The 20,473-nt window shown below is 45.3% G+C and overlaps 1 protein-coding gene and 1 non-coding gene across 6 annotated transcripts; both read right to left on the bottom strand.

The window, feature by feature from the left end:
- Positions 1-1,174: 1,174 nt before the first annotated feature.
- On the bottom strand, positions 1,175-20,171 carry Ntaq1 (N-terminal glutamine amidase 1). 5 transcript variants are annotated; one of them, XM_036209007.1, is made up of 6 exons: positions 19,930-20,171; positions 11,444-11,543; positions 9,910-9,960; positions 5,919-6,067; positions 4,962-5,086; positions 1,175-1,570 (listed from the first exon to the last, which is right to left on the bottom strand). In XM_036209007.1, the coding sequence occupies exons 1-6, from the start codon at positions 20,019-20,021 to the stop codon at positions 1,461-1,463; spliced, it is 627 nt and encodes a 208-aa protein (XP_036064900.1). In that variant the 5' UTR covers positions 20,022-20,171; the 3' UTR covers positions 1,175-1,460. The 5 variants fall into 5 exon arrangements, with proteins under 5 accessions (XP_036064900.1, XP_036064901.1, XP_036064903.1 ...); XM_036209008.1 differs by lacking the exon at positions 19,930-20,171 and adding an exon at positions 19,677-19,795; XM_036209010.1 differs by lacking the exons at positions 1,175-1,570; positions 5,919-6,067 and having other exon boundaries at positions 5,026-5,086; positions 11,436-11,543.
- LOC118597530 lies at positions 14,274-14,399 on the bottom strand. Its single transcript, XR_004946836.1, has one exon. It is a non-coding gene; the product is annotated as a small nucleolar RNA SNORA11 (small nucleolar RNA).
- Positions 20,172-20,473: the final 302 nt, after the last annotated feature.

Raw genomic sequence — 20,473 nt, 5'->3', positions numbered from 1 at the left:
AAAATTATAACACCGGGTTGGGGATTTAGCTCAGTGGTAGAGCACTTGCCTAGCAAGCGCAAGGCCCTGGGTTCGATCCTCAGCTCCGGAAAAAAAATTATAACACCAAAGTCAAATTCCTAAGGCATCTCCAAGAAGGCAGGTGTGCTACATGTATTTTAAAGTATTGGTTTTCATCTATGACGGAGACATTCTTAGGTATTTCTGATCAAGAGTGACATAAAGGGGCCAGGGAAAGATGGCCGTCAGTAAAGTACTTGCCACATAAGTATGTGGCCCTGAGTTCAACCCCCAACTCACACATAAAGCCAAGCAAGGCAACATGTGCCTATAACTCCATGCTGAGGAGACAGAGACATGAGGAGTCTCCCAGGGCTTACTAGACAGCCAATTCACCCCAATCAGTGAGACCCTGTCCCCCCAAATAGGGAAGAACATCATTGAGGAAGATACTCAGCATCAACCTCTGGCCTCCGCATGCGTGTGTGCGAGCGCACAAACATGCACATAAAGAGTGACCTGAGCACCTCAGTGGTACAGTACTTGGCACATATACAATTCAATCACCAACACTGCCCAACTCCACTTCAGAACAAAGAAAGCCACAAAATCTTCAAAAACAAAACTAATGTTAAGTCAGTTTTATTTAAAACTATGCATATAAATGGGCCAAATCACACTCAGTCAAAATATCTGCAACTTTTTTAAAACACCATAGTCCAAAACGACTAATACTTACAGCTGATTCAGCTCACAATATTGTCCTTTCCGAGCAGCAGAGCTGTCTCAGGAACATTTTACAGGTACCTCTAATGGGCGACAGAGATTCTCAGAGCCACAGGCCACAGACCTGTGCTCAAGGAGTTTAGAGTCTAGCTGGACAGGAAGCAAAGAGAGCAGATACAAGGAGCTGGCTCCAAGTCCATACTTGTAGTTTAACAAAAGCAATGGCTGGCCTAGGTCATCACATATCTAAACACATAAGTCATGGGAATATCTTAGCAACTCTATACAACGTGTGGCATATCATTAATAAGAAAGCTGTTGCCGGGCGGTGGTGGCGCAAGCCTTTAATTCCAGCACTCAGGAGACAGAGTCAGGTGGATCTCTCTGAGTTCGAGGCCAGCCTGGTCTACCAAGTGAGTCCTAGGAAAGGCGCAAAGCTACACAGAGAAACCCTATCTTGGGGAAAAAAAAAAAAAAAAGAAAGCTTTTATTTTACTTGTCTGAGACTGGGGACTGACTGACTTAGGGTTGGAGACAGAGCTCCGGGATAGATTCCCAAGCTAAAAAAAAGCGGAGAGGGGACATTCATTTATATTTGTGTTCATTAATGTTTCCACTCAAATTTAATTGGGAAAATATACCTCCAAGCCACCTGTACCATGCTAGTCTCTTAAATGCAAGGATGGCTTATTCATATCCTAGAACTTTTCCAGTTCCACATGCTAGCATCAGGCTCAGCAGCTTTTACTGCTGAACCGATGTACAAACTCAGACAACGTGTAGACAGCTCCCCATCCTACGTCGGGATCCATGCTGATGAAGTCGTTCAGGTTCATTTTGGAGTCTAGAAAAGAACATGAAAGAAACATCTGCTGAAACGAATTTCAGGTCAGAGGCCACAGAAGAACCCAGAAACCTAAGGGATGAGGAATCCATTAAAATGAGCAAAGATCACTTCTGCAGTGTTCTTGCCTCAAACACACAGCGCTCTCCTCAAGACAAGCACCACATCAGCCTAAGGGATGCTCCACTGAGCAGATGGCCACCGAGCAATTGGGCAGCAGTCTTTACAAATATAAAGGTTGTACAAGAAAAAGCAAAGAAAGGGAATTGTCACAGACTAAGGGAAACAAAAAAAATGACCACTAAATAAATGTCATAACCCTGGGTTAGATTCTGTACCAGAAATAAATGAATGAGACCCCCTGAAAAATTGAACAGTATTATCATGGTTATTTTTATATACCACAGCAGTATTTCTGCATTGCTTTCTTCTTTCTCTTTGGTGACTATGCTATGGTTATATGTTACAGTTAACACCAAGGAAGTGGACATGGCTCAGCAGCTAAGAGCCTGGCTGTTCTTCCAGATCATCCCCAAATCCCACATGGTAGTTTACAACCATCTGAGACTCCAGATGCAGGAGATCCAATGCCCTCTTCTGACGGGGCACTGGACACATATTACCATACATATTAAAATTTGAAAATAAATACATCTTAAAAAAAGAAGACTTAGCCAGGCAGTGGTGGCCCACGCCTTTAATCCCAGCACTTGGGAGGCAGAGGCAGGTGGATCTCTGAGGTTGAGGCCAGCCTGTTCTGCAGAGGGAGTTCCAGAACAGCCAGGGATACATACAGAGAAACCTTATCTTGAAAAACCAAAAACGAAAATGAGACTTAGCACCAAGGGAATCTGAGGGAGGGTTATGTAAGAACTCTGTCCTATTTAACAAATTTTCTAGAAGTCTAAAATTCTTTAAAATAAAAGGTTATATAAAGGGTGCATGCATAATCAAACTGTCAATTTCCAAGCTTCAATGGGCAACTTACAGCCACTTCAGAGGGACAAGCGGGACACAGGCAGCCAACTGCCAGTTGTCACAACTGTCCCGGTGTCTTCAACTAATAAATGGCAAGGAAAGGGCTGGGTGAGAAATGTGTATATTGAAAAAGACTCTCAAGGAGGTGGGAGAGATGGCTCAGTGGTTAAAAGCACTGGCTGCCATTGCAGGGGACTCAGGTTCAGTTCTCAGCACTCACATGCAGCTCACAACCATCTATAATTCCAGTTCCAGGGGACCCAACACCCTCTTCTGGCCCCTGAGTCATCAAACAAAAACAATGTTTGTTTGTTTGTTTGTTTAAAGAGCTAGGCATGATGGCACACACCTTTAATCCAGGCACTGAGGAGGAAGAGGCAGGCAGATCTCTATGAGTTTAAGACTGGCCTGGTCCAAATGGATGGAACTAGAAAATATCATCCTGAGTGAGGTAACCCAGACTCAGAAGGACAAACACAGTATGTACTAACTCATAAGTGGATACTAGATATAAAGCAAAGGACAATCAGACCGCAACCCACAGATCCAGGGAGGCTACCTAGCAGGGGGGACCCTAGGATGACGGCAGCTTATAAATTTTGGTTTTGCCCAATCACTGGGCAAGCTTTAGTGAAACATTTCACTATTAGGATAAGAATGTATACTGTATCAAGCTGATGAAAGAAAAAGTTGGCCATACTTTCAGGAGGGGAGGCTAAAACCTTCATAGATTATGGGTTAGCCTATAGAAAAATGGTTACTGTAAATCAAACAGTGAAGAGAAAGATGAATAGGATCTCACTTACACAACTTAAGTAAAACAGATCTCTGAAAAGATGAAAATAGTTCTCTTCTGTATCCCAGAATCTAATCAATATTTATATGGATAATTCAGTTATCATTTGGCTTAAAAGGGCTTATTGGGAAATGTTATTATTTATACTATTTTCTATAGAGAAAATATTTTACTGTTTAAAATAACCCTGGTTTTTAAAATTATAGTCTGTTTTAAAAAAAAAATCCCAATCAACTAACAAAGACAATAACAATTCAGGAAAAATACATCCATTAGCTTAATAAATACAAATATATTTTGACTTTAAAAAAAAAAAAAAAAAGACTGGCCTGGTTTACACTGTGAGTTCCAGGCTAGCAAGCGATATATAGTGAGATCCTGTCTAAAATAAATAAACAAACAAATATGAGTAGCTGGAAAGGCAGGTCAGTGGTTAAGAGAACCTGTTCTTGCAGAGGACCCAGGTGTGAGCCCCAGCGCCCAGACCACAGTATAAATTACATTTATATGTGCAGAAGCTAACCAGAGCCCAGCACAAAGTGAGTCATGACACTGGATGAGCTGCCATCAAAGCCAAAGGACTGAGCCAAAAAGGACCAGATCCTGAGAAGGTCACATGTGCTGATTACCTACCATGTACTGGGCTGTAAGAATCCACATCTATAAGAGAAATGGGTGCCTGCTGAAGGCACTGTGTGTGTCCAGGCTAGCCCCTGGGTAGCGGGGCACCTGAGACAATGAGGGAAACCCAGGAAGCCCTATCCTAACATTGTTTTCATAGTTCCAGTGTGCAAGCAGGGAAGCAGATGGGATACGGGAAAGCAATCACACAGTTTGGGGTTTTCTGGTTTTTCTTTCATTATAAAGCCTCTCACTGAGAGACTCAAAACTCAGTCAGAACCCTCTTTAAGTGTTCATCCCCTTCAAATATGCTAAATATTTTTTGCTTTCTTCCTCAAAGAGCTAGGGATGCCCCTGCTCTGTTTCTGCAGGGCACTTTGCTGTGGACTGTGTTAGCCACATGATGGGATGATCGCACCCGTAAGTGGAACGCTGTGAATGACTTCCAGTCATAGGTGATGTTTCGAAAGCACGTGAATGCCGAGCAACAGTAAAAGGTGAAGAGCCTGCTATGTTCTAGCTCTCCAGGCATTCTCAACTGGACGGCTGCCTAGGTGCACAGGTGGAAGCAAGTGTGGTGTGATAAAGCTCGTTTACTGACGGTTTTACTACGAGGTTACAAAAATGGCACTTCACACGTCAGAAGGGCGCGCTGGGGATGTCTTTTTACCAGTATGAGAAATCCCACCGTGGCAATGTGCTACTGATAGCGCTGTTATGTGACACACAGATGTGATACCAGAATCCCAGCAGATGTATCCAATAATCGAGCAGTGTGCTACGGTCACGGCTCTGTTCCCCAGCATTAATAGAGCAATGTGCTTCTGCCCTTCAGTCCTGTTTTCTGCACCTCGATTTCTGAGTCTAGGAAACACAGAGAGCTCGTGCTTGTACTGATCCTCACCACTCAGGGAGCTTATCCAAAAGCTGACTAAGGGAAACACTGATCTGAGCAGTGACCAGGAAGAAAGCCCTGGAAGGACACCCTTGGCTTACCACCAGTTTCAATGCAGGGGTATGCTGGAGGAGGCTCTCTCCAGTTCCCACTGGAATCTTTCATGTGAGACCGGTCAGAAGCAAAGTTCTTCAAGTAGGAATCAGCTCGAACCACTCTAAATTTCCTGTAGATAAATCAACACACACTTATGTCAGAGAGATGTCACGGCTGGCATTCTAACTCATTCCTACAATGGACCCTTTTATGATGTGCACAAAACTACTCAAGTATTTTTGCACTGTTACTAATGCACACACATCTACATGGCTGATTTCCTATTAAGCAAGCTGAAAGAAATAACTAAAACCCAAAGCCATGAACGTACAGGAGTAAATCTACTGAGTGGTTTTTATGTACTCGATTAATTGCACACTGGGGCAAAAGATAGGGTTTTTGTTGTTGCCTTTTAATTTTCTTGAGTTTGGCATTAGCTCTAGCCACGGTCCAGCAATCAAGACAAAAATCCTCAGCACATCTGAAAGAAAATGTCAGGGATGCCATCACACTCACTTTTTTTTTTAAACACAGTTGAGTGTGTGTGTGAATGTGTGTGTGTGTGTGTGTGTGTGTGTGTGTGTGTGTGTGTGTGTGCACGTGTGTGCATGGTCAGAGGTAATCTACAGACGTCAATTCTCTCTTTCCACCATGTGAGTCCCAGGCATGGAAGTCTGGTCCTCAGTCCTGGCTGGCCCTCATCACGCTCAGGTTTATAATACCGTCTTTCATATGATTCAGAGCCTTTAGAGTTTTAAGATTCTCTTAAGCTCTTGTACAGCAAGCACACCAGTAAGGCAGAAATAGGAGGATGGAGACAAAGAGGGGAGAAAAGAGAGGAAAAGAAAGGGAGAGGCTGAGAAAAGGAGTGGGGGAGGGGCAGCGAGGGAGGGGGGGCAACTTCTGCGTAATCACCAAGTCTTACGGCAGAAAATCAGTAACTTAGTACTGAATTTCCTCACCTCCTAAACTGTGGATGAATGTCATCATCAGACTTAAGGGCATCTTCTACGTAAATGTCGAAAGGGCAGGGAAATGGCAAAATAGTATCAAGGTCATAAATGAAGCTCTGTCCTTCACTTGACACATGAAGCAGAACGACATGATAATCCTAGGAATAACAATCACTGAGGTTAACCCAGTTAGTGTAGGACAGTCAATTCCAACATTGCAGGATCAGCGCACAAGCATTAGCAGGAAAGCAGCTACCGGGCTAATTATCACCCTCCTTGTAATGGCAAAACAAAATAGAAATAATAAAACACAAACCCCCCCAAACAGAAAAATGTCCAGTAATTAGAAAATGGCTAAACAGTGACAGTGTTTGACCCGCTGTTATGTGATATCCCATGTTCTGTAATTGAACAGAAAAACTGACCTGTGGGACACAGATGTATTTTGTATTATATTTTAAAGCTTGATTGCACAAAGACACACATGTGAATTCAAATGTATGTACGCATTCACACATATGAATTCAGGAGTCTACAAAGAGATCTTCTTCGACACTTTGGATCTTCAGTGTCCCACGACAGCCCATGTGTTAAAGCTTCACTTATCAGTGTGCACTAGGGAAGTACTGGAGGCTTCCAGAGGTGCAGCCAGGGCAGATGCAGTGAAACGCACTTTAAGCCCAGCACTCAAGAGGCAGAGACAGGTGGATCGCTGTGAGTCCGAGATCAGCCTGATGCACGCGGAGAGTTCCAGGCCAGCCAGAACTACATATTGAGACCTTAGAAAAACCAAAACCATGAAGCCTAGTGAGAAGTCTTCTGAACACTGGGGGCTTAGCCTTGAAAGGGACATTGGGAGCCCAGCCCCTTCCTTCCTCTTCCTCTCCTTGGCTGTGAGACAAACAGCTCTGCCCCACCACGTGTTCCTGCCTTGCCACAGGTGCAAATACACAGAACCAAGCAATCCTGGACTAAATCCAGAAACTGAGCGCAGAATAAACCTTTCCTATATGGAGATTCACTTCATGTAGTAGATACTATGACAGAAAGCTACTGACCGCCCCCCACCCCAAACTGCAAACCAGTGGGGTCTTCCTAAGGGTAGTTTGGAGAGGACACTAATTTCCAATTTTTATTACTTTTCTAATTAAAAGGAAAAAAACAAAACAAGACAAGACAAAAAAATCACCAAGCTCTCATCTGTAGCCTTTAAAGGAGAAGATAAAGACAGCTCCCACGGCCCTGCTTGGTTACAGAATGGATGCTACTTTTACCTCGTGCTCTCGCTCCCAGACACAAGGCACAAGCCAGCACCAGCCGATGGCTACGAGGACCACGGGACCCTCAAGGGACATGTATGCAGGCTGGCGCTCCAAACCCAGGAAAAAGTTCTCGTGGGGAAAACGCACTGAAATGATTGTTCAGTCTACTATCACGCTAGCGGCAGCTGACCTGTGAGGTGGGAAAGACAGTCGACACTAGAAACACCCTATACTGAATGCTCCCCTCAGCTCCGACTCCAATTAAAGAAAGCAGAGATGGAATCTATGAGTGCACTCCCCGCTCCAGATGAGCCAAGAGCCGCTGCCCCTGTAATAGCCTACTTCCTCCCCTGGCCTGATTGATGACCTTTACATCCCCACCACCACAACAACCCTGTTCTTCAGTTGCCAGTCACGTTCTGCTAGGAATTAGCTAAGAATACTAAATCTTGAGCCAAGGAGGACTGAGCAGGAAAAGGAACTAGCCACGAAAGCCTGACAACTCAAGTTCCACTCCTGGAACCCATGTAAGAAGTCTGTGGACGTGGAGTTGGACAACTCAAGTTCCTCTCCTGGAACCCATGCAATAAGTCTGTGGACGTGGAGTTGGACAGCAGTAACCCAGCACACCTACAGCGAGGTGGAAGGGGGAAACAGGCCCGGGACCTCACAGACCTGCTAACCTAGAGTCTGCAGTACAGCAGCAGAAGCAAGGTACTCCGCCTCAACAAAACAGGCAAGAGCCAACACAACGAGCTGTGTTCTCACCTCCGCACGTGCACGCACATGTGCACACATACATGCAATAAATACTAAGTTAAATATTAAAAAAGAGGACACTACATCTTGAACCCTTCTCCAGACAAACTAACACAGTACTCATACTTTTAACCAGTCTCCAGGTAAATCAAGCGTGCATCCGGGCTACATGTGAAAGCTCCTAGTACAGAATGGGTACAAGACACGGAAATCACAAAATTTTTCTCCTACACTGGACATTTATAAACATTACTGTAAGCCAGACATGATGGCCTATGCCTTTAATCCAGGCACTTGGGAGGTAGGACAGGAAAAATAGAAGGTTTAGGCCAGCCAAGACTGTAGCAGGCTTTCTCTGGGCCACCAACCAGTTTCCAATTCAAGATGTGGAGACAATGTTAGTTATGAACGCTCGGTCTTAGTTTAGGCTTGTTTCTTGTTAGCTCTTTTAACAACCTGTTTCTCTTCAGTGCCTCAATGCTTTTACCTTTCTTTCATTCTGTATGTCCTACTTTTACTGCTCCCTCCATGTCTGTCTGTCTGGCAGCTGCCTGGCTGGACAGCCATGGGCGTCTCCCTGGTTCTCTTCTCTCTCTCTCCTCTCTCTTGAGCCTAGTTCTTCCTCCCACTTATTCCCTGTGCCCGCCAGCCCCGCCCATCCCTCTCCTGCCTAGCTACTGGCCAGTCAGCTCTTTATTAGACCAATCAGGTGCCTTAGGCAGGCAAGGTGAAACAGCACCATAGCTTCTCATAGTTAAACGAATGCAGCAATAACAAATTTAACACATCTTTGCCTAGTTAAAGTAATATTCCGCAACACAAGACTGCACAGAGAGAGCCTGCCTTGGACTCCCTGGGTACTCCTGCACTAGTAAACACTCCCCAGTTCTACAACCACATACCTGACAGAAACGACTTACGTGAGGAGATGCTTATTTTGGCTCACGGTTTCAGAGACTGCAATGAGTCCTTTTCTGTCCAGCCAGCCAGCTCCCAAATAATGACGCAGAGAGTTCTTATTAATTATGAAAGCTTGGCCTATAGCTTAGGCTTGTTCCTAACTAGCTTTTTTTTTTTTTTTTTTTTCAGTTTTTCAAGACAGGGTTTCTCTGTGTAGTTTTGTGCCTTTCCTGGATCTAACTTGGTAGCCCAGGCTGGCCTTGAACTCACAGAGATCCGCCTGGCTCTGCCTCCCGAGTGCTGGGATTAAAGGAATGTACCACCACCGCCCGGCCCTAACTAGCTCTTATGACTTAACCCATTTACATTAATCTACGTTCTATCACGGGACATGACCTCTCTTTCATCTTGCACCTCCCGTTTCCTCTGTGTCTCCTGGCTTCTCCTGTGCACCTAGATTCCTCCTCCTCTCCCTTTCTCTCCCCGGAAATCCCATCTATACCTCCTGCCTAGCTATTGGCTGTTCAGCTTTTTATTATACCAATCACAGCAATACACCTTCACACAGTATATAAATATCCTACAACAAGAAACTACAGTCTACCAACCCTATGGCGAAGGCATAATGATAGGAATGACTCTCCATGGAAGCAGAAATATGAGACAATTGTTCCTCATGTGTCGACAGGCTGGGAGGCAGAGAATAAGAGAACACAGGCTATAACCAGAAGTAGGTACAACCTGCAAGGCCCATTCCCAGCAACACACTTCAACTAGCTAAGCCTCAGAGGTTCCACAACCTCACAGAACAGCATCACCAGCTAGAGACCAGGAAATCAAACACAGAAGCCTGTAGGGGACATTTCATACAGAAACCATTACAGCTCCCCAAACAAAAGTTGGAAAAATATATGTCCACAGTGCTTCACCACAGACAGAATAACATCCATTCTCAAAAGATCATGTACTGATAATTGTCACAGGCTTTCTCTAGTGACCCTTCAATTCTGCTTTACCACAGCATACTGATCACTCAGAGGCTAAACAACACATCAGAGGCTCTTAGGTGGCCATCTTACCCAGATCACAGGTCCATTCCCAGGTCTTGCCTGCTGTTTCCAAATAGGTACCTACAAAATATAGGACATCCATGAGTTTCGTTCAAATCCTTCTAGAGTCTCTATACCAATACACCAGTGAGTAATAGACTGTTCCTAGGTGGGCTGGGGAGATGGTTCATAGCACTTGCTGCTCTTGCAGAAGACCTAGGATTTGTTCCTAGCAACCACATGGCAGCTGACAAACATCTGTAACTCCAGGTCAATGGGATCCAACCCCTTCTTCTGGCCTCTGTAGGCACAGTGCACACAAGGTACACACATAGGTATATATGCAGGCGAAACACCAGTACATCTGTACATATTGGAAAAAAAAAAAAAAAAGCCAGGCACCATTGCACACACCTTTAATCCCAACAACATTCAAAAGCAGAGGTAGGTGGTTTTCTATAAGTTTGAAGCCAGTCAGGGCTACACAGTGAGACCCTATCTCAGGATAAAGAAATAAGTTAACCAAATTAAATTTTAAAATAAAAAAATGTTTATGTTTCTAAGCACTCTACCCCAGATAAGTTTATTAAGGTACACAATATCACCACATTCCCCCCCCCACTTTTTTTTGTCTAAAATTTAAAAAAGGTAAAGGAATGAAGTCTAAATCCTAAGTGCAAACATCCTCCACAGTAAGAGTTAACAAGAACTAAAGATCATGCACAGTGTTCTCCAGAGAGCAGGGGGACCTGGATTAGGATGGAGAAGAAGGCCAGGCAGGGTCAAGTCCTGTCTCCTCTCAGTTATTCATGAGACCTCTTGGAATCTCCTTCTTCACTGATTAAGTGGAGAAAGTTAGCAGGTCATGGCGGTACAAGCCTGAAATCCTAGCCTCAGCTATGTAATGATTGTGAGGCTAATGGGCTTAGGTAAATGAAACCTGTCTCCAAAACAAAAGCAAAGTCAATAAAATAAAACAGAGAAAGTTGTCTAAACCTTGCCTACTTCACAGAACTTTTATGAACCCAAATGAGACAATGCCTGCAAAAGTGCTTTATAAAACACAAAGGGCCACTTCGAATGCTCCATGAAACTTTACTCCGCTCAATTCAAACTTCAGAGACAAATCTTTACTTCAAATCAGTTCTATGGATCTAATTATACAAATAAAAAGGCTCTAAACCAGACACGGAGCATGCCTATAATCCCAGTACTCAGGTCACCACAAGTTTGTGGCCAGTCTGGTCTACACAGGGAGTTCCCAGTCAGCCAAGGTCTACACTCTGAGACACTGTCTCAAAAGAAAGAAAGGAAGGAAGGGAATGTAATCTGCATAAACACGCCATCACATCCTTCATCACCTTCAAGGAAGGGGCTAAATTCTACCTCAAATCTAATAAATAAAAATAAATAAATAAATAAATAAATAAATAAATAAATAAATAAAGCTGCTTGAAAGGTTGCTATGACAAAGCACATTTTAGAACGGAGCAGCTTCCATCTGCACTTAGCTTCTGAGGTCACCCTAACTCTCATTTTTCACTGCCGTCACTTACCAACTTACCATCTTCCCCTCATTTGATATGAAGACAGCGGAACACTCTTCCAAGAGATACTGGTCGTGGGTTCTGATGTATTCACAGAGTTTCCAAATGTTTTCCTCACTAAAAGAAAGTAATTACAAGTGAACACGCTACGCCTTTTGAATTTAAACTGATGAGGATAGAATTGGAAAGGACCTTAACCACCTCATCTGACTAACAGTGACTCTCTTCCAAAGCACAGTCAACTAGCTGCTACCCAACCTGCACTGTGCGCACATCCAGACAGAGGGTCCTTACCCACAAATGAAGACTGTGGCCAGTAAAATGACATGTCAGGATTCCAGCAGCTGAGAAACTGCTGGAATTCTCTGTAAAATGCACATTCTCACACTATACCGTAACCCGCCATAAATCCCAGTTAACATTGTTTCCCCATTTGTCTGAGAAATGTGACAGGATTTTTTTGTTTCTTTTGTTTTTTGAGATAGGTTTTCTCTGTGTAACCGCCCTAGCTGTCCTGGAACTCTCTCTGTAGACCAGGCAGGCCTTGAACTCAGAGATTCACCTGTCTCTGCCTCCTCAGTGCTGGGATTAAAGGCATGCATCATCACCTCCAGGCTCATGACTAGATTTTTTTTCATTAGAGGTAGAATTTAGCCCCTTCCTTGAAGGTGATGAAGGAGGTGATGGCGTGTTTATGCAGATTACATTCCCTTCCTTCCTTTCTTTTTAAGACAGTACCTCAGAGTGTAGACCTTGGCTGACCAGGAACTCCCTGTGTAGACCAGACTGCCCACAAACTTGTGGTGACCTTCTGAGTACTGGGATTATTTATAGACATGCTCCGTGTCTGGTTTAGAGCCTTTTTATTTGTATAATTAGAGACATACGTATATGTTTCTAAGCAATCCACATCAAAATGAAGGAATGAAATCCAAACCCTATGTGCAAGCAGCCTCCACTGTGAGAGTTCACAAGATCATACACAGTGTTCTCCAGAGAGCAGGGGGACCTGGATCAGGAAGCAGAAGGAGGCCTGGCAGGATCAAGTCCTGCCCAATCTCAGTTATTCATGAGACCTCTTGGAATCTTCCTTCACTGATTAAGTGGAGAAAGTTAGCAGGTGTTGGCTGTACAAGCCTGTAATTCCAGTTTGGCTTAGCATGCTTCAAAAATCTTTCAGTAAGAAAGGTCTTTTAGGAAACTGTCTCACCAGGCATGGTGGTGCACACCTTTAGTCCCAGTACTTGGGAGGCAGACCTCTACAAGTTCAAAGCCTGACGGGACCATATAGTGAGGCCCTGTCTCAAAAATAACTAGGGCTGGAGAGATGGCTCAGTGGTTAATTAAGAGCACCCACTGCTCTTCCAGAGGTCCTTGTTCGATCCTCAGCATCCACACTGCAGCTCACAACTGCCTGTAACTCCAGCTCCAGGGGGATCTGACACTCACACAGGCACGTAATCATATCCACACTCCCTCAAATATGTAAGATTAAAGATAAATCTAAAACATAGCTAAATCTAAAACATCTCAATTCAGAAAGAAAGAAAGTTCTTTAAGGAACTGAAATTTATCTTCCGACGCCACCCCAGACAAGTCTCTTCCTATCTGACAGGCCATCAGCTGTCTGACACAGCCATCAGAACCTGCCTAAGCACTGCCCAGACTGTCAAACTGAGCAGTACCTGAGCCTCCTTCCCAAGCACAGGCAAGAACAAGCGCTCCTGGCTGCCTTCACAGCTCAGCCTCTGGGTTCCTGTCTTTGTGTGATGAATCACACACACCTCTGCACAAAATGAGTCTCTGCTGCTCCACTCAAGTCTGTCAGGACCAATTTCTCGTCATCCACCTCTCACTCCCTCACAATGGAGCAGGAGAGAAACAGCACACAGCAAATTTATGAATCAAACTAAAAGTATTACAGAAATACACATTTCTTTTTTATTACATTTAGTGTGTGTGCAGCAAATTTATGAAATTAAACTGAAAGTATTACAGAAATACACATTTGTTTATTTTTATTACATTTAGTGTGTGTGTGTGAGTGTGAGAGAGAGAGAGATTTATGCATGCCATATAGTGTAAGTGTGGGAGTCAGAGGACAACTTTTCAGGAGTCAGTTCTCTCTTCCACCTTGTGGGTCCCAGGGATTGAACTCAGGTCCTCAGGCTTGTTGGCAGGTACCTTTAGCTCCCCGCCACACACACCCTTTTAAGAAAGTGTGGAAACTACTGGAGACCTGCTCAGACCTGCTCCCAGCTTTTAAAAGGTTCTTGGGTGAAGGAGAGAGGAATGAGGAAATAGTAGGTAGAAAGATAGACCTAGACGACAACAAGGAGAAAGAAAGAGACAAGATAGCTTTGGAAGGGCCCTGGGTCAATACTCAGCTACCTAGAGCTTTATTCTAAAGGGCTTTTTATAATGTGCAAAAGACCTCCCCCTTGCAAGATCAAAGCACACTGTACAGCTAAGTGTAGCCCCTTCCAAACACCTGGTAACACACTCATGGCCAAACCATCTCCTTATAAAACTCTGCTGGGTAAAGCAGACTCAGATGCTCAGACCCCAGAGTAAGGTCTCCCTAGGAAGCCTCTGTGGGCCACCACAAGAAAGGTTCCAGGATGGGAAGAGAGCTCAGGAGGTGAAGGCCAGGCCTGGGGATCTATGCAGTGAAAGGAGAGAACTCAGGTTCGGTCTCTATTCCTGAGACCGCCCATGGACAACTCACAAAGGAACCGACTGTGCTCTAGACCACCACCTCCCTACTAAATACTGGAGCATTTTTCCTACAACTGACTCCTGTCCCACTGGTGTTGCCTGGAAGCCATGTGAATGAATAGGGAAAAGGCATGTGGGGATCTGCTCACAGAGAGGACACACTGCTGTGCCTTCATTACAGTGGCCCCAGATTCTTCTTGGGTATGTTGTAAACAGAGAAGCCATTCTCCAGGCCCCCTGCTCTGAGCACACCCATAAAATATTTATCCAGGTCCTGAGAAGACACGTGTTGGTCTGGTCCACAGGAATTTTGAACTTAACCACAAGCATCTTCAAGAGCATATGAGACACAAACCACAGCTAAGTGCTTAGATAATTAATTAAAGTCTATAGATGGGAAGAGGCATTCAGATCTAAAGTACCAAGTATCCCAGAAGGCCATAAAAGATGCACAGAGAAAGCACAGAGGAGAGAGCCATTAACTAAGAGGTATGGGGAAACAGCAGAGGTACAGGTCAGCAGTTTCTTCTTTTTGCCCTGCCCCCATCTCCATCCTACAGGTGGGTTTAGACGTAATACAGAGTTCATGAATCCACAAGCATCATTAGTAGGCAGACCACATGATATGGCTTGAATACACACTGCACATTATTTTTCAAATTTGTGTGACTGTTACATAGGGTAAAATAATAATAATAATAATAATAATAATAATAATAGTTCCCCTTTCTTTTCTTTTCTTTTTTTAGACAGGGTCTTGTTCTGTAGCTCTGACTGGCTTGGAACTATGTAGACCAGTGTGGCCTCAAACTCATGAATATATCTCCTGCCTCTGCCTCCTCCTGGGTGCTAGAATTAAAAGCATATGCCACTAAACCCAGCCATCAAATACTTTTCAATAATATAACTAACACTAAGTTGAGGAATATCATGAAATTTCTGCTATTTGATATTTGAAACAGGGTCTGCCCTGGAACTTGCTACGAAACCGAGGCCAGACTCAAACTTGAAGTTATTTACCTGGCCTCTGCCTGTGGGTGTTAGTATTATAGACATGAGCCACAACCTCCAACTCATGAAACTTCTTTTAAAAACAAAGATTTCTTTTATGTGTTGGGGTGTTATGCCTGCATGTATGTCTGTAACGCCACATGTGTGAAGCACCTAAGGAGGTCAGAGGAGGGGATCAGATCTCCTGCAACTGGTGTTATAGACAGGTGTGAGCCAGCATGCAGCAGCTGGGAATCAAACTGTAGTCTTCTGGAGGAGCAGCCAGTGTTCTTAACTGCTTAAGCCATCTCTCTCACCCCACCTTTTGATGTAAAGCGGGGAGGGGGAGGTGCTTCTGTTTGGGAATTCTGGAAGCTGCAGCAGGGATAGAAAGCACACTGTACTGGTTATAGATCCTGGCACCTAGTTAACCGTTAAGAGGGAAAAGAAACCGGGTGGTGACAATAGCATCTCCAGGGTAACAGTTGACCTTATCCATAGCCAAAAGGCTAACAAATCGGCAGGGGTTACCCGTGAGCTGAATTCAGCAGACACAGGGGAGCAGCCCTTGGCCACAGCAACACAAACGGAATGTGACCTGCTGGGGGTTCAATACTTAGCACTGGGGTGGGAAGGAGGAAGAAAAGGGGAGAAACCCTGCAAAAACCACACAGTCCCAGCCAAATCTTAGCTACCATTATCATCATGAAGTGGGATCTGGAAAGAGAAGTAACATCTACCAGAATACAACAGTAGAGGCATTTATTTTAAGTTAAAAGAACCTGGAGAAACAAATGCAGTCAGGTGTGCCCATTGACATGCAAATCACAGCAGGACAAGCAATGTCTAGAGCTATGTTTGGTTGTCACAACTTGGGGTATGGGGAGCTGGTAATGGCATCTGTCTGATACAGGCCAGGAAATGCAATTACACACCCTAAAATTCATGGAACTTGATACTCAAAATGCCAACAGAGCCCAGGGCTGAGAACCTGGCAATAGGGCAGAGCAGATAGGTTCAAAATGAGGTTGGAAAAACACAGGCCTTGGACAAATAAACCAGACAGCCAGTGATACTCAGATGGACTTTGTTATCTCTAAGCATATCCCACAAAATATGATCAGCAAGCCCAGCGTAGTGGCACAGGCCTTTAACCCCAGCGCTCAGGAAGTGGGGGTGGCATATCTCTGTGAGTTGGAGGCCAGCCTGGTTTACATAGCAAGTTTTTTGGGCTTTTTTTGTTTGTTTGTTTTTGTTTTTTAATTAACTGGAGTCCATGACATGATGTTGGACTCTTTTTTTTTTTTTTTAAGATTTATTTATTATGTATACAGCATTTATGACTGCAGGCCAGAAGAGGGCACCAGACCTCATTACAGATGGTTATGAGCCATCATGTGGTTGCTGGGAATTGAACTCAGGACCTCTGGAAGAGCAGTCAGTGCTCTTAACCTCTGAGCCATCTCTCCAGCCCTACATAGCAAGTTTTAGGACAGACAGTGAGAGGCTGTCTAAGAAAAAAGGAGCCTGGCAGTGGTGGCGCACGCCTTTAATCCCAGCATTTGGGACGCAGAACCAGGCAGATGGATCTCTGTGAGTTCAAGGCCAGCCTGGTCTACAGAGCAACATCCAGAACAGGCACCAAAACTACATAGAGAAACCCTGCCTCGGGAAAACAAAGAAAAGAAAGAAAGAAAAAAAGGAAAATAAAGGTGGGGGAGAGGTTTGGAGAGTTGACTCAGAGGTTAAAAGCACTGCTGCTCTTCCCATGGACTCAGCACTAAATCCCGTCTCCAGGGATCTTTTACTAGCCTCCTTGAGTACCAGTCACACATGTAGTACATGGATGGATATGCAAGCAAAACATTCATAGACAGTAAAAAATAAAAACAAAATAAGCCGGGTGGTGGTGGCACATGCATTTAATCCTAACACTGGGGAGGCAGAGGCAGGTGGATCTCTGTGAGTTCGAGGCCAGCCAGGACTGTTTCACAGAGAAACCCTGTCTTGAAAAACCATTAATTAATTAATTAATTAATTAATTAATTAAAGAGCAGCAAAGCAGCCTTATATCCCTCCATGCTACTACCTGTATGTCCAAACTCTGGGATAGAACAGGTTTTAATCAGATGATTCCTCAACACATTCAAACTTAGAATAGTTTTGAGCAGTGTGAAACTAGCAAAGGATAAAGCTCTGTGGATGGAAGAGTGTTAGTTACTTTTCCCATTGCTACAGCATCCTGTTTGTTTGTTTGTTTGTTTGTTTGTTTTGAGACAGGGGTTTCTCTGTGTAGCCCTGGAACTAGCTCTATGGACCAAGCTGGCCTGGAACTTGGGGATCTGTCTGCCTCTGCCTCCGAAGGCTGGAATCAAAGGCGTGTACCACCACTGCCCAGCTAGCAACACCCTCTTAGGGAAGAAAGGGTCTATTCCAGCTCGGATTGACAGTGGGGGAAACATGAAGCAGCTGGTCACACTGTACCCCAAGTATGGGAAGCGTAAATATGGGTGCTCAGCTCTGTTGCTCATTTTTATTCAGGCTGGGACATCAGTCCATGGAATGTTGCTGCCCACGTTTTGGGTGGATCTTCCGTCTCAACCCACTCGAGAAACTCCCTCACAGATATGCCCACAGGTTTGTCTCCCAGGGGATACTAGACCCTGTCACATTGACAATATTAACCATAAGTACGTAAACAGACCTATTAGGAAGGAACTGGAATAGTCCCCAGGACGGCAGAAGAAGGCTCTGCTGTAGCTGAAGGAGCCCAAAGGAGGTCACCTATTGAAGAGATGTGACCTCTTGTCACTCTTCCTTCTGACTTCTCCAGTCCTTCTCACCAACCCCCTTGTCGCTCCTAGAAATACTCACCACACACATCCTTCTCGGGGCTTCTGCGTTTGCTCTGCTCCCTGCCTGAAATGACCTTCAGTGTCACCTTATCAACAAGGTCTTCCTTCAACGTCCCAACACAAAGCAGCATTAATCACCATCTTGTCTCTCGTTCTATTTTTCTTATAGCCCTTACCAGCCAAACGTGGTTTACTTGTTGCTCTCTGCCCATTCTCCACCCCACTGAAGTACAAGAACCATGAGATCTTGCCAGGAAACTTATCCACTTTGTTCACTGCTATATCCTCGGTGCAGAGACTTCACCCAACATATCTTTCACATCCCGAAGAAATAGTGACTGAATAAATGAAAGAAACAAGAGAAGATGTTCCAGATAAAAACTAGCAGAGGGCTGGGCGGTGGTGGCGCACACCTGTAATCCTAGAGCTCGGGAGGCGGATCTCTGTGAGTTCGAGGCCAGCCTAGTCTACAGAGCTAGTCCAGGACAGGCTCCAAAGCTACAGAGAAACCCTGTCTCAAAAAAACAAAAACAAAACAAACAAAACTAACATAGTTTGAGCACCAGGCACAGCAGATATACAATGCACCAGAGCTAAGAAGCAAGGACTCCAACCCTCACACAGACTCCAGATTACATTCCACCACTTAGCTGTGTGGTTTGCGACAAACCACAGTCATTCTATGGCTCAGCCTTTGTATTGGTGGTAATGATCATAGAACCGGTCTCCAAGGCATTGTTCTTCCCAGCAGTTCTCAACCTGTGGGTCATGACCCCTTAGGGCCGCATATCAGATATTTGCCTTATGATTCATAACAGTAGCAAAATTACAGTTATGAAGTAGCAATGAAGTAATTTTACGGTTGGGGGGGTCACCACAAGATGAGGAAGTCTATGAAGGGTGGTAGCTTTAGGAAGTTTGAAATTCACTACAAGCACTTGGACTTGGGCTACGGTGGTCACAGCTGAATAAATGTTAAGTTCTTAGTGTCATCGGCTGAAGGGGGAAGGAGTAGATTTGATGACCCTGAGGTTTCTCTTGAGTTGGGAAAGAAGTCCCTGCACAAGAAAAGGAAGGTATGGGGCTGGAGAGATGGCTCGGAGGTTAAGAGCACTGGGTGCTCTTCAGAGGTCCTGAGTTCAATTCCCAGCATCCACATGGTGGCTCACAACCATCTGTGATGAGATCTGGTGCCCTCTTCTATCCTGCAAGGATACATGGAGACAGAACACCCTATACATAATTAATAAATAAACCTTTAAAAAAAGAAAGAAAGAAAGAAAAGGTGAGGTGTGGAGATGAAAAAGCCAAGGTGAACAGTGTTTGAGCTGCAGAGGCACTAGCCTCACAATCTGAGGCCTGGAGTAAAAACCCTTCTGTGCCTCAGAGTTCTTAAAAACGGCGATCACAACAGCACCTGCCTCTTGGGGTTACTGTGGAGTTCAACCGAGTTAATTTACATAAAGCACCCAAGACGATGCTTGGCATATGGCCAGGACAGTGCAAACGCAACCATTATCATCATCACCTTCGTACAATGATCAGGATAGCGGTATCTGTTGCCTGACTGGATTTCCCGCCACCTCAAACTGTGTCTCCATTGTCTTTAAAATTAAAAAAACGCCCCCAACTTCGATCTGAAACCACACCACGGACTTCTACAGTTACATCAGGGTCTCCAGCCTACCTCCTCTTTCTTGTCCCCAGGCACTAAGACGCGCAGACATCCGTCACTTCCTCCACTCCACCCCACTGCCCAGGCTCAGCTAAGGAGACCAGGGGTGCGCTCCCCACCCTTCTCATCTCCCCACCCTTCTCATCTCGGCGCCAAAACCCGGCAGTGTAGGCCTGCAGCGCTCGGGAGAGAGCCAGAAGCAGCAGCATTCGGTAGCGGTGCGCGATAACGCGCAGATCCCGGGCCACCGCGCCCGCGTTCTCACCAATAGCAGCTGTTGTAGACACACGCGTCCCGCGTAGGGCAGGCCGGCTGGTACTGCGGGGCCGTGGCGGCGGCGGGGCCGTCCCCCTCCATGGCCCGAAGCTGTGGCTCCCAGAACAAGCAAACAACCGGCTTGCAGCAGTTGTAACCAGCTCCCCAGGCGCAGTGGACCGGGCCAGGACCCACCAAGGCAGTTTCCGGGGGAAAGAGCCTAGAGCCGGGTGGGCGGGACCCCGTGCAGCGTGAGGGCGGAGCCCGGGAGGTAGAAGACTGCGTGGTTCCGGATGGGCGGGCCCTCGAAGAGTGGGCGGAGCCCGGGCTGGGGGTGGGGCGGGGTTGTTGGAGAGGGTGCTAGGGGGCACAGATCCTAGGATACCAAGATAAGTGTGGTTCTTGGCAGGCCTTACGTGATGGGTGGAGCCAGTGGCAGAGTGGGCTCCACTGCGAGGGTTCCCCCACCCCCGGACTTAGGCTGGGCTGCGTGGACCTAGTCACCATCAGGTGGGGAATGCTTGGTGTTGTTGAAGGGTTAGGTATGAGATTCC

Source organism: Onychomys torridus, chromosome 16 (assembly GCF_903995425.1).
Source record: "Onychomys torridus chromosome 16, mOncTor1.1, whole genome shotgun sequence".
Classification (NCBI taxonomy): Eukaryota; Metazoa; Chordata; class Mammalia; order Rodentia; family Cricetidae; genus Onychomys; species Onychomys torridus.
This window is presented reverse-complemented; position numbering and strand designations above follow the sequence as displayed.

What these genes read in the sequence shown, in the direction of transcription:
- Ntaq1 (XM_036209007.1), bottom strand. Translation starts at nt 20,021, where the DNA reads ATGGAGGGGGACGGCCCCGCCGCCGCCACGGCCCCGCAGTACCAGCCG. An exon ending in ATTCATCCACAGTTTAGGAG is followed by an intron (nt 5,087 to 5,918) that starts GTGAGGAAATTC and finishes ATTTATCTACAG; the next exon opens with GAAATTTAGAGTGGTTCGAG. An exon ending in CCCCTGCATTGAAACTGGTG is followed by an intron (nt 1,571 to 4,961) that starts GTAAGCCAAGGG and finishes GTTCTTTTCTAG; the next exon opens with ACTCCAAAATGAACCTGAAC.